The following is a 13834-nucleotide window of genomic DNA, read 5'->3' as shown; positions in this document are numbered from 1 at the left end:
CTGTACACCAGTAAAGAAGTAGTGTGTAGTTGTGCTCTTGGGCAGTTATTAACAAGGCAGCCAAAATAAGAGTCTCACTGTCAAACCAAGTGTAACCACAGTTTAGGAGTTGAGAGGCACCTGTGCCTTAAACACAGGCTTCTTAATGTGACTTTCAAGTTAGTGCAGGACAAGGGCTTTCTAAATGGTCACAGCAGTAACAGCTTCTAGCTACACCATCAAGACAAGGGTGGGCAGAGGCCAGAAGCTGAAGGTGGAGATGTCACCTGGCTGGCCTCTCTCCCTGGCCACATGTCCTCTGTGTGCTGGAAAGGGCTCTTGCCTGACCTACTCTTGGAGTGAGAGAGGGTTATTACTGCACATGGGAGCTCAGAGAGGGTGACTTGACCCTGTACTTCCACAATTACAGCTGCTCAGCAGCTTCAAGGTACAGAACAGCATGTGCTTCTGCTGCTTTAGTAGAAGATAGTATTATTTTAGAATGTGTTTGTTTGGTTTTTGGTCTTTGGGCTTCTTGGCATGTCACTTTGGTTTTTGTGAGGGATGCGACCGAAAGAGGATATTCCAATTTCACAAAACATTGTAATTTATTTTCATCCAGTTGGAGTTCTTGGAACAAGCTGGAAGCACAGCTGTAGTCTTTGAGTTTTCTGACTGCTGAATGCCAAAGTACTGCTGTGATCATTCAAGAATAAGCACAGCAAAGAAAAAAAAAAGGAAAATAAGCCAAAATCACTGCTGCAATTGAAGCCTTAGCCTATAGGGCTGAAACTAACCCTCTGTATAGTGTAGATCTGTCCCAATCTCTTCAGCCTTCACTTGCCTTTGCATTTGCTTGAACCCACTCTTGATCCAGCAGGAAGTTGACCTAGTAAAGACATTGTTGCATGCTAATTTTTGACTGGTATATGTCATGCTCTATATGCCTTCCTGCATGTGTATAGACCTAAGTGGATCATTAGAGCCCAGAGATGCTGTAGCCAAAGCTGAAAAGCAGTTGTTAACTGCTTAAAGGGCCCTAAATTTGGAAGAAAGAATGATTACTGCTCACCTGCCATCTTTTCTGAGTCCCATGTGACAACTGAAGTTTTGTGATGGCAGGATTCCTGTTCCATATGTGTTGCTTGTCACAAGTCCTTGTCTGCCTGAAGGGAAGACAAATGGTGCAGCCCTAACATCATCCCCAGGAGAAAAGGAAGAAAAACTGCAGCTACTCAAGAGGGAAGTCAGCTTGGCCAGATGACAGCAGCAATAGGAGTCCTTCTAGAAGAGGAGTGAACTCCAAAGTGTGTTCAAGCTCCCTCTGAACTGCAAGGACTATTTTTCAGTGTTGGTAAAGCTTGTAAGGCTTCCCCTGCTGAGGCTTGCTCAAGTTAGAAGCTTTTTCAAAGCTGGCCATGGAAGAGGAGAGGGGATTAATTCAGCTGAAGCTTAGACACTTCTCTGCAGTGCCTACACTGAGACCTTGGTAACCCTAGGCTCCCTGCAGCAGATGGAGAACCACAGACACTTCAGAGGGAGATTCTGATCCTTGGTGCTTTATATCTGCTCTGAAGGAGCAGAGAGAAATTCAGAATTCAGAGGAGCTCTCCTTCTCTTAAAGCTTCATGTTTAAATCAGGATTTGAGGGATTCTAACTTGGCTTACCTAGGGCAAACACATCAGAACTTGGTGTCTGGTGTGATGGAGCAAATACCTGAGAGATCTCTATATTGTTATCACTAGCTGATTAATGTTGTATCTTTTTACAGTCCTAAGTACCCCCAAAACACACTTCTTGTTTTGAATCTGTTTCCTCCTTAGTGAGACTTGCAAAACTTCATCTGTTGGCCAGTTGTTTATAACAAATTAGCTCATTTTCTACTGAAACTTCTATGGTAAACAGGAGCCATTACCCTGCTTGTCTCAGCTCCAGCTCATGAAGCCTTGTCACAAATGTCATTTTCTAGCACTGTTGTAGCATTCATCAAGATAATCACATATGTTTCAATTTTTTTTTCCATTGGTTTATAGTTCAGCACAGAGTGAAAACATTACCCTGAGTATGAATACTCAGCAGGGCTCAGTGTGCAACAGCCAGCCAGATTTCTGCTAAAATACTGCCACATTTCCTGCTGCAACTGTGGATTTTAAACCAGCCTTTGCAGCCTGACTGTACAGCATTCTGGTTGATGTGTTTTATTTTCTTTTCGTTGAACAAAAACCTGTCAAGCTGCACAGTCTGACAGCTACTGACATCAGCCTGTGCCCAGCAGAAGCAGCCTCATTAGCGTGGCTCCCTGATGGAGGGGGAGCAGCTCTTCAGGTATGCAGGATTGCACCCTTATCCAATGCCTGCCAGATCAGGTTCCCTTCTTTTTGACTGATTCTGAGCATTAGAAATGTTTTTCTGGTGAAAGTAATGAAAGAAAAGGTGTGTGGGGACCATGTCATCTGGTGTCATTGTCACTTGTAGCCTGTATCTGGTGGCTGGGGATTGTAGCTTTGGTTTCAGGCTATAGGTGTTGGTCCAGCTGAAATCCAGAGCTGAGTTGTTGTTTTTTTGGGTTTTTTAAACTCAAAGCATCCCGGCTGTGTCAGCAGTAGTGTGGCCAGCAGGACCAGGGCAGGGATTGTCCCCCTGTGCTGGGCACTGCTGAGGCCACAGCTCCAATGCTGGGTTCAGTTTTGGGCCCCTCCCTACACAAAGACTTTGGGGTGCTGGAGTGTGTCCAGAGAAGGGCAGGGGAGCTGGGCAAGGGCTGGAGCACAAGTACCTTGGGACTAGCTGGGGGTGTTCAGCCTGGAGAAAAGGAGGCTCGGGGGAACCTTATGGATCTACAGCACCTGAAAGGAGATTGTAGCCAGGTGGGGTCAGCCTCTTCTCCCAGGTGGAACAAGTGACAGGACAAGAGGAAGCAGCCCCAAGTTGCACCTGGGTAGGTTTAGATTGGATATTAGGGAAAGTTTCTTCACTAAAAGCACTGTCAAGCACCAGAATGGGCTGCCTAGGTCAGTGGTGGAATCACCATCCCCGGAGGTGTTTAAAAGCCGTGTAGCTGTGGCACTGAGGGACATGAGTTAGTGGCAGCTTGGCAGTGCTACGTTAATGGTTGGAATTGGTTATCTTAGAGGGATTTTTCGGCCTAAGCGATTCTATGATGTTAATTAAAATGCCACCTTTACTGTGATACTGTCATCCACGTGACATCAGCTGATGTGCAAAGTACAGGTACAAGCACCTCAACGTAAATTATGAAATGTTTAATAGATCTGCTCTTAGCAGCACATATCCCCTAAAAGGTCTTATAATTCCATCAGGTAATGGGGCTTTTTGTGGAACTGTCTCTGAACTGGCAGTTTTGCCATCTCCCTCCTGTGTAGCTTAGAGCAGAGGAGGTTAATGTACTTCCCTAAAGTATATGTTGAAAATTGCTGCAATGTCTATAGTTTCATGTGGTACCAGAGCTGCTTAATCCAGTTTTGTTATTTACTTACTCAAATCAAGTAGAAAGAAATTTTTCTTTTGAATAGAGGAAGGGAGAAGGGAAGAAATATCCATGAAATGGACATGCAAGGATCTAAATTATTTTGTGCTTGCAACTGTTACCCAGGATCGGTGACAGTGATACAGTCCTACTACCTGTGTTAATTTTGATTCTTAAAAACAAAACAAAAACTTACAATGGGTTAATTTTCTAATCTATTCTTCCTCATTTACATAAACTGCAATCCATGCATTGGAATAGAAGCAGCTCTGCTTGCAGCAGTGCAGAACTGTGTAGTAATTATTATATTCCAGCTGAGCTAATGAGTTTTTATCTCCACACTGCCCACTCCTAATAGCAGACTAACTTAATAGTTATTTATTTTGAATAATCTCCCGTGGAAGCTGTTCCCCTTAGTCTCCTCCATTATGTGATTTAGATGGAGAATCATTCTAGTGCTTGTTTTTTATTATAGTGGTTATGGAACATTACTGGAATTAAATATAGACATATTAAGGAGTCTGGCACAGTAAATACTGCACTTGTGAAGCTTGGGGGTTGAGAGATTGGAACAAAACCTGGTTCTCCAGCACCTTCCCATGTTCCCAGCTAAATAAAGCAGAGGTTCAAACCCCGGGCTGCTTATCTGCAGCACTGTTTGTTTCCTTCTGTTAAAATTTAGTGTGCACAGATGAATAATTAAAGTTCTTCTGCCCCCAGTTGTTGCCATTAGAATAAATATTCCCACCAAAGGAAGGGATTCAGGTCCCTTGTATTTCACTCAGCTCAGGGCTGCAGGCACTGCCATGGCTCTGCAGCTCACAAGACACATTCACCCCAAAAAATGCAGCTTGACCTTTCACCAAATTCTCCCCCAGCACCAGCACGAGCTGCTGGCAGAGGGAGAGACCTCTGCAAATGCTGCCTGCCCAGGGAGGGCTGCTCATCTACCCTGCTCATTAGCTGGAAATGTGCTGCCATAAATGAGGCCAAATCAGGTCAGGGGAATTGCTGGGCAGCGGCACCTGCTCATTTCACATCTAAATTTGACCTTCTCACTCTCTGGAAGTGGTATGAGCTATTCAGTCCTGCTTCTTACTGAGGCTCGTTTATTGTTTATAAAGGGTTAATGAATGATTAATAGATATTTTAATGCATTTTCATTAATTGCTGAAAAGGTCAATAGGTTGTTTAGAAACATGGCTTGTAGCCATGTATGATATCTCTGTTCAAAACTGCTGTTGTGCACAGTCTAAACATGTTTTATCTTCTATAAATTATATATGAACCTATTGTAAGGCATTTAGAAACAGTATTTCAGGACAGGCTGAGCCAAACAGTTGTTACACTCATTTGCTGGTTTTACCCATATAAATTCATTTTGCATTGACTCTGTCTCTGTAACCTGCGATCCTGCTGTCACCTGATTGTGCCTGAAAGAGGCTTTGGCTGTGAAGAGCAGGCAAAATCTGGAAAGATTTTAGAAGCTTAAGCAGCTGGAAAACAGGAAAACAGCTGAAGCAACTGAATTAGAAATGCCCTTCTGTAGACCAGCCCATTCTTTATATATATATATATTTAATTTTAGTATCCATTGATTTGTGAGTGAATGGGTGGCTCATGAAACTATGGTCCTGAAGAATTGCACAGCAGATCAGGAGGAGAGAGGACCTGTCTATGAGAATGAGTATCTTACCTTACTCCATGCAGGTGCTGGGAAAACAGCAAGCTGCCACAGTGGTAAATTCCAGCCCCACCTTCCCCCAGCTTTGGGTGTGCCTGGTGGGATGCACTGCCTTGGTACTCCACACCATGAAGGCTGGCCAGCACATTAAACAGCCCAGCCAGGTTCCCTCTCCTTGTGCTCCCTGCCCACAGGCACAGATGATGGATGGCCTTGACCTCAGGAGGGTGCTCCTGTGTCTCACTGGTGGAGTTGGGGAGCAGCTCACACACAAATGGGATTGGAGGCCACAGACTTGATGAACTTATTATTTTTCCTACTGCAAATGAGGAGCCAGGGCATCTGGTAGTAATGATTTAAATGCACTTCTATCCCATTGCAACACAAATATGAATTTCCAGGTCACCTAACTCCACCTCATGTAATTATGAAAGCAGCTATTAGTGGTGAGGAAGATAAGTAGCAGAAGCTGGTCCCATGTGTTGGAAATCGTTCTCTGGTACAGACAATGGCATGAAAAAACAGGTACAAACCAGCAGTGGAGGCTGAGCTGCTCCAAGGCAGCTCTGGGTGGCTGTTTGCTGTCAAGAACTGGGCAAACAAGGAAAGAAACACCTGAGTAAATATTTCAGGGACTGTTGAATTGGCAAGCACCTTGTGATATTTTTTCCATGACAAGAGCAGAGCAGACAGCAGTTCAACTGCTACAGGGTTGGTGTCTGTTTAAAAAAAAATCTATTTCCATACATTGATCTATGGCAAAAGAATGCAGAGCATATTAGGAACCTTCAAACTGGAAAGAAAAAAAGGTTGTTGTGTCAGCCTGAGAACCAACATCAGGAGGAGCTCAGACAAGAGGCCTGTGTGAGGATGCCCTAGGGCACAGAGCTCAAGGACAGATGTGACACTGAGGCTTTTCCCAGCATACAAGGTGGCTCTGCTCTGGATAAAGTTGCTGAGGTGCTGCTGGCCATCTAACAGTGTGTCAGTGTGGCTCTGTCACTGACAGAAGGCAGGTGAACTTGTCCTAGAATAATTTTTTTTTTTTAATCTCTGATATATTTTTGTCTTTTTTCCCTTTTTAAAAATATTTTTTATCTCTGATATCTTTTTATCCTTTTTTTAAAATATATATTTTTTTTTATCATTACTGTGGCTTGGCATCCGCTCTCACTCTCTCCACCACTCTGCTTCCTCATTCCTGTGCTGGAGCAAACCTCCAGCTGACGTCAATGGGCTTCTGCAAGAAATAATGAAATATCAACCATAGATTTCACTCCAGTGAATGGAAATTCAGAATGATTTTCTTTTTTCGTTCAATCCTCTGGACAATGAGCAGGCTACAGCAGAGTGAATTTATTTATCTTGGCTTACAAATGTAATAGCTGTGTGGTTAGTAGTCCTGGATGAAGTATGGGTTTTCTACCTGTTAAGCATATTGCTTAATTCTTCTACATCTGCTTCCCTTTAGCCCTTCTGACTCAAAAACCAACAACTGTACCTGAATTTTCAGTTACAAATGAGAAAGAGAAAGAAAGTCCAAAAGAAGTTGTCCATATTGTCATATGGAAAGTTGTTCTTTCATTCCCAGCCTCCAAATCAGAATTGGAATGTGGTTATAAAAAACAAAAGAAAAAAACTCATCAAAACACTCATAAAGAAACAAAAACCCAATACAGCAAAAAAAAAACCCCAAAACCAAAAAACCCAACAACAACAAAAAACAGATGAAAAAGCAGATGAAATATTTATGTTGCCTGCAGTCATACTGTGTCTTTCCAAGAATCGTTCATCCTGATTTATGTTCAATCCTGATTCAAATGGCATGAGAAAACTTATGGCATAAAATGAAGTCTGGCCATATTTGGGGAGTGAATCACAAACCTGACCAAGAAAAAACATGATTGTGTATCTAGAGTGCAGGCAATCACTTACTGAATATTAATATTTTTGTTCTTTTTCGTTCTGCACATTCAAAAAAAAAGAAGTGAAAAATTGTGGAAAGTGTTTTGTTTGCAGACCAGAATATAAAAGTTAATCTTAAGACTAATTTTGTTTTGACTGCTGTATTTGCATATATAAAATACAATTTTGACACTTACAAATTAAACATTTTCAGGTGTAATTCAAGGAATGAATTTATAGGGTCACTGTTAACCTTCAGTCTGCACTTGTACATCAAGAAGGCAAAACTGTACCAAAAGAGTTTTGACTTTTTAACACACCACAATTTCTGGTGGGGATTAAGTTACACTGGGATTAATGATCCCTTTGCCGGTTTAGCCTCTTTCTTTCCTGAATATGAATAAATCACTGTTTTACTGCAAGAAAAGGATCTGCACCAGGGTTAGGTTTGTACAATTTAAATCCTGCGCAGAAAAACACAGTGTAGGAAAGTTTCCTAAAACTTCTCATGGTTAAACAAGAATGTGCAGAAAACCACTGCCTCATTTTGTAGAAATAAAATGAGTGAAACCCTTTTATTAGTTGAAGTGATTGTCTGGTGAGGCAGAATAATGCTGTGAGGACAGAGAGTTGTGTGGGGTGGCTTTTTAAGAAGGTAATCTCTGCAATACAGCCAATTTCATTTTGTAGGTGTCACAGGATTCTACTGTGAGCAAAATAGGCTGCTATGATATTGCCTTTTTAAAATTGCAATTAAATAAGCAAATCGATGAAGGAGAATCAGGAATTATTTGTACCTTCAAGCTGTTTATTGGGATTAAAGCCCCAATCCAGCATTACAGCCTGTAATCAAAGGTGCCATTCTCTTTGAAAAGCACCACCTTTTCTGTTTTTCTGTTGTTGTTACCAAGAAAAATTAAGAGAAAAAATAAATTTAAAAGAAGGCTTGAGAACTGAAATTTTTCAATTCATTTCTCTTTTAAATAGAAAAGGTGCAATGTTTTTTTCTGAAGTATGACTATTTTGAGCAGTGCTTTACCTCACATGAACTTTCTCATCTAAAGGGTGCTGTTTAATTTCCTTTAAACAAGATAAGTCTAGAGAAATTATTGCTTCCCTTGACTCTTTTTATCTCCCAAGGGTTAAGAGTTAACTAACACTCCTTGTGCTGCACAGCAGAATTTCTAGTATGGAACAAAACCAGTCAGAATATCCCACAGAAAAGGGAAACAAGGGACATAAAGGTTGAGAGTCACCCAGGTCAGGAAAAAACACAGCAGGGCTTGTAAGGAAGGGTTGCTGAATCTGCCTTTGATGTTTTAATTATGAATTCTTTTTCTGAAGCGTTGCAATCACTCACAGAATGTCTTGGTTCCAGCATTTGATTATTTTTCCTGTGTTTGGCTCATTTTTATCATCATCCATGCCAAAGAAAATCCAGGCATAAAAAATTATTGCATAAAAGAAATTATCTAATAAAAAGCTGCAGAGACAGGGGCCTCCCATGTCACAGCTTTGGTCTGTTTGTGTTCCTGTATTTGCCTGAGGAAAAACCTCTTCACTCTTGCAGGGTCATACAGGAGTTTGCTGATACTGGCATGTTATTTGTTTGCTCTTTTTCAGTCATGGCTTCTCTCTTCACATGCAAATGGCTTTTTTAGCAGTTTGCTGTCTCCTGTCTTGAATGGGTGTAGCTTTCCAATGTATTATTATCCTCCTATAAAGTCCAGGTTCAATAAGCAAAACATCACAACCTGTTTTACAAAAAGGAATGGAACAAAGACTGTTCAGATGAGACTATCCTGAAATCTTACTCAAAGTTCCTGGGGAGTGAGCTTGTGGAGATCTATGAGAGTCTCAGAGGTCTGGCTTTGGACTAACAAAAATTATACCACAATAAATTGTGACACAAAAGGGGGGAAATGAGAACAGGTTGTGGAAGCTGGGGCAGAAAAACTGTGCTGCCCTCCTCTACCCAGATGAAAGAGGGCGATGGTGAATGGGTGGTGAGTGGCTTCCTTAGATAAGCATGACAAAAATGTGCAGAAATGTCCACAAAACTTGTTCAACATCCACAGATCTTGTGCATGTTCAGGACCTGCCAAAACCAGAACTGTCCTGTACCCACTCAGCAAGGAAGCCATTCCTGGGAGGTGGAGTCTTGTTTCCATCTGACTTCCCCACATCCCAGAGTTCCACCTTGCAGGAGGAGTTTGTATTTTAAATTACATCATTCTAACATCAGCACCAATTTTGCATGGAACCTAACCATGACAGCACTGTCTTAGGCAGCTCCCCAGAATTGCTGTCCCCTGGAGAAATATGTGGTCTCTTTCCAACATGAGAAACAATCTGTGTCTCTGGGTGCTCTTCTGCTTTCATTCTTTTGCCCTTCTTCAATCCTTTAGTGTCAGTTGCACATCAGGGCAGTGCCCAAACCATGAGGTGCTGCTGATAGATGTGAGAAAGGGCTGGTGCTGGGGGTTTGTTTGTATTAAACAATTCCCATAAGGGATAGCTGAATGGGAATCTCACTCTGGAACCTGTAAACTTTATCCTGTCACCAGTCTCTTAAGACTCAATAAAACAGCACTGAGTATTCAATGTTTCTTGCTATGATGGTTCTTATCCTGGTCCCCTTGAAGTGTCTGTTCTTGGAAGTCTGGCTTTTAATACATCTCTACCAAGGTTCATCTGATAGCAAAGCATGTGCATGTCCTCAGCTCAAAGTAAGGAAAGTTTAGACTAAGGTTACTTGCTGTGAGAAAGCAACTTTAAGGTGAAAACAAAAAGTGAGCAGAAATGAAAGATGGTTTTATTTTTAGGAAAGATTGGCTTTGAGTAACAATTGCTGCAGAGCTCAGGACTTTGTTAGCAAAGGAAGGGTTTGTGGTCTTGTAAGAATTTTAATATAGCACTGCTGGTTCTCTGCTTCATGGTGATTCTTCAATGTTTTGTTTCGCTTTGTAAAAAGCTTCTTTCTGGAGATTGGCTGTGATTTAATGGCATTCTTCTAACCTGCCTGTCCATGACAAATTCCTCAGCATTTCAGAACATCTAAAGTGCATCTAGAGCCTTGGGGGCTCTTTCTGTCTTTACTTCTCCCTAAATCACAGGATGTCCCGACTGTGCACCCAAGAAAAGCCATAGTATTGGAGTGCTTCCTGCAGCCTGAGAATTGCATCTTGGTTGGGGCAAAGAAAAGAACACACTGCAGACAGGCATGCTTGTGAACGAGAGGCAATACTCTGTCTCTAGAAGATGAGCATCTGACAATTGACTGCAGGATAAACTGCCACCTGCATACTTGTACAAAGATGGAGCACTTGATGCTTTTATTTCTGCAGCTGCACCTGCACCCAGAGCGTGAGGACTGAATGCACTGTGGAGATTTCCATCTGCACTATTTAATTTACTGTTTGTTGAGTGTTAGTACCACAGAAATTACCTTTTTATTTCCACTTTCAGAAGGCTCATAATAATAACTGCCCAAGCCTCTTTGATCCTGTTTGACTTGTCCCCTGATGCCTGCTGCTGTTGGCTTTGTTTTCCAGCTCGTCATGAGGTGATCACCAAGGAGATCCTGGAGCTGGACACGTGGGAGAACCAGTGGAACGTGGTGGCCACCAACGTCCTCATGCACGACAGTTACGACGTGTGCCTCGTGGCTCGGCTGAACCCACGGGATCTGATCCCTCCTCCTCCAGATTTAGTGAGCCAATAGAAGTTCAGGGACTCTCAGTGCTTCCAGATTCTGCAGAGACTGAAGAATTTGGGGAGACAAATGCTGCGTTGGCTCTGGATCACAGCTGGGTCCCACCGAGAGGGAAGGGCAACACATGCTTAAGGATTTAATTGCCTTTGAGCTGTGCTTCTCTGATGATGCTTAATTTGATAGTACTGGTGCTCTGGATTTGAAAGCCAAGGTTGTCCAGCCTTTGTGTGTGGCTCTACATCTTCGGTCTGGCTGTGCAAGCCCCAGAGCTGGGTGAAGCCTGGGCTGCTGGGACTCTGCCTGACAGGCACAGTGGCAGCCCAGCTCACAGCTCAGCTCACAGCAGGCACATGAGGAAAAGCTCTAGCCAGGGAAATCCCTCCTTTGCTGTTCATCCCACTTGGATCTACTGAGCTACCCAGGAAGCTAAGAAATAGTGTAAGTCAGCTGATGAAAAACAAGTGCCAGACTGTAATTGACTGACACAAAGGTAAAAGATAGAAAAGCCTTTGTTTGAAACAAAATCCCATTAGCCAAGGTCCATTAGCCAAGAACACCAGCTCCTGCAAACACTATCTAAAGCACAGACACCACAGCCAAGACATCCTGTCTTTGCTAATAGACCTGAACCTGTGCTAGTAGGAAATTAATCCTTTGGCAGCAAATCACAAATGAGTCTTTCAGTAGGGTTGGTAGGCAGTCTCTACCAAAGACAAGAAGAATCTTAAATTTTCACAAAAATCCTGTTTATTACACAGTCTGGTATAACCAGGATCTTAGAGCTCAGTTAGGAAACTTCCCTTGAGAGGTGAATAAGGGGATGCCAGCTAAAAAGTAATAAATGAGACCAGTATTATCTGCATATCAGCATTGCAGCTACAGGGAAAGGAGAGATGTGCTAAACAATAATGTTTATATAATAGCTTTAATGGAGGCTAATAAGGCTAATTCTCTACCAGCAGAATTGGCTATAATCACAGGGAAGAGGAACAATTCAAACAGTGCTTCTGAAGGCAGTGTTAGCCTTTGCAGGGCTTGAAGAGAGTAGGTTAGAGTGAAAATTGTTATCCCATTATTCATCAGTTCTCTGGTGCCTGCCTCGCAGTGTATCTGTCACTGCCTGGGCAGTGCAGACAAGAGAACTGGAAATCTCCTGGTGCTCTTGGGCCACAGCTGGACATGGCAGCATGCTGCAATGCAGACTGCATGTCAAACATAAGACTAAACTATGATATTGTGTGAGAATAATCATTGCCAGCAAGAAGTGGCTTTTGATAACTACAAAAGCAGCAACAAAAGTGGAACAAAAAAAAAAGAAGGCAAAGAAGTGAGGGAGTCCACCAGGTAGTTTACCCATAGTTACTTTCAGGATTTGTATTTTAGAGCATCTCAATTTTCTCATTCAGTCATGTTTTAGGCTGCAAAAATGCCAACTTTCTTTGTTGCTTTTTTGACTGCAGTTCTCTTCTTATGGCAGAGAGAGATGGAGAGGATGATCCAAAAGCCCTTTCCCAATTTTGACTTTTGTTACTCATTAATTATTCTATAAATATCCAGTGGGAATATTAAGCTGTCATGTAAAAACTTTAAGAAGGAGAGGACTAATGTTCCCTGATAACTCTTGTAGTACACTGAGGAATACTCAGACAGGAAGGGATTTGAGGGGTAGAAATTAAGGAAAACACATAGAAAAGGAGTAAATCCATGAGCCTTACAGCTAATTGCTTGTCTCCCTTTACACTTCCCAAGCAGAATATGTGTCACAGCCTAAACATGTACTCTTGTGTTTGCATAATGTCTCTATTATTCAGCCATCCTTTTTTCTTTCCATTGCTCATATAGGTTATCATCTGCCTAGAACAGAGTTGTGACAATCATGAAATTCAGCAGCACAAATCAGTGACCAGCTTCTAAAATCTCAGCCCCTCTGGTCATCAAGTGCAGTTGTAGGTGTAAGATCAAGAAGGCAAACTCTGCTTTAATAAATTTTTTAACAAAATCAGTAGAAAGTTCTTCCAATCAATAACCATCTAATACTGGAAATTCTTTTACTTTTGTTGTTACTGTGAAATAAAGGTAATTTTGTTTTCATTTCTCTACAAGGCTCTTAAGGCAGCTGGAAGCAATGCTCTTGAGCATCCATTAAGGGGTTCCTTGTGAAACTCCAAATTCTGCAACTGTACCTACTGATTTTGCTTTTTTCATCTTTTTGTTTTCTTTTTTTGCTTTAAGGAAGATTGTTTTAAAGGGACTTTTTTGATCTTTGGTCTCTGCTCTGTGCTCTGTTCCTTACAGTCCTTGTGGTTTAAAGCCTGGGCTAATCTACTGTATTTCACTCCCTAAAAGACAGTCTATTTGGAATATTTCAAGGGAAGAAGGGAGATATTTGCAACATTTCATTAGTAATATTTGACCATGTATGTGCAACTCAGCTGGCAAACCCCAATTAAACTTTTATTTCAGTAGTGAGCTTCTGTTTCTTTCTCACTTCATATGTTTTGCTTTTAAGACTGATATTTAATGAGCAGGATGGAAGGAAAATATATACTCTGAGAAGGTCTGTCTTGATAACTGAGGAGAGTAATGACATATATTTCATATATTGGCCTTGCAATCAGTGAGACTGAGCTGCACTGGGCGGGGTTAAAAACCCCTTAACAGGGTTTTTTTCATGCAGCAGGGCCAAGTGACCTTCTCTCACATGCACTGAGCATCACCTTTCCTGCTGCCCACGGGCTCTGACTGCCACTGGGGACCCCCATGAGTCTGTCTCCGTTTCTGCCCAAGTCAGAATGTCTAGCACTCTTTATCAAGCAGGGGAATGTTTGAGGTTTTTTTCTGGATTAAATGTCTAGAATGGGGGCAGGAACTTCTTCATTTTATGTGGGCCCCATGCAGTTCCTGGGCTGCCCTTGGGATGACTAAAATTTCCAAAGCAGTATTTGAAAAGTGCAGCTTGTCTGAGTCAGGCAGAAGCAGAAAGCATGCTTGTTGAGAGGTAAAAATGTCAACCAACATCCCTCTGAGAGTATAAGAATCTGCAGCTCTGCTCTGTCCACAGGT

At 42.1% G+C, this 13834-nt stretch overlaps 1 protein-coding gene across 2 annotated transcripts in view; it reads left to right on the top strand.

The window, feature by feature from the left end:
• Positions 1-13240, top strand: part of KBTBD12 (kelch repeat and BTB domain containing 12) — a 41058-nt gene extending 27818 nt beyond the window's left edge. For both annotated transcript variants that reach the window (XM_039695323.1, XM_039695324.1), the window contains exon 6: positions 10611-13240. In XM_039695323.1, the coding sequence (XP_039551257.1) occupies positions 10611-10780 (170 nt within the window). In that variant the 3' untranslated portion in view covers positions 10781-13240. The remainder of the gene's footprint in view (positions 1-10610) is intronic.
• The last annotated feature ends 594 nt before the right edge of the window (positions 13241-13834 follow it).

The sequence above is a fragment of the Passer montanus genome, unplaced genomic scaffold (assembly GCF_014805655.1).
Source record: "Passer montanus isolate IOZ18808 unplaced genomic scaffold, ASM1480565v1 scaffold9, whole genome shotgun sequence".
Lineage (NCBI taxonomy): Eukaryota > Metazoa > Chordata > Aves > Passeriformes > Passeridae > Passer > Passer montanus.
Note: the sequence above shows the minus strand (reverse complement) of the source record. Positions and strands in the feature narration are given on the sequence as shown.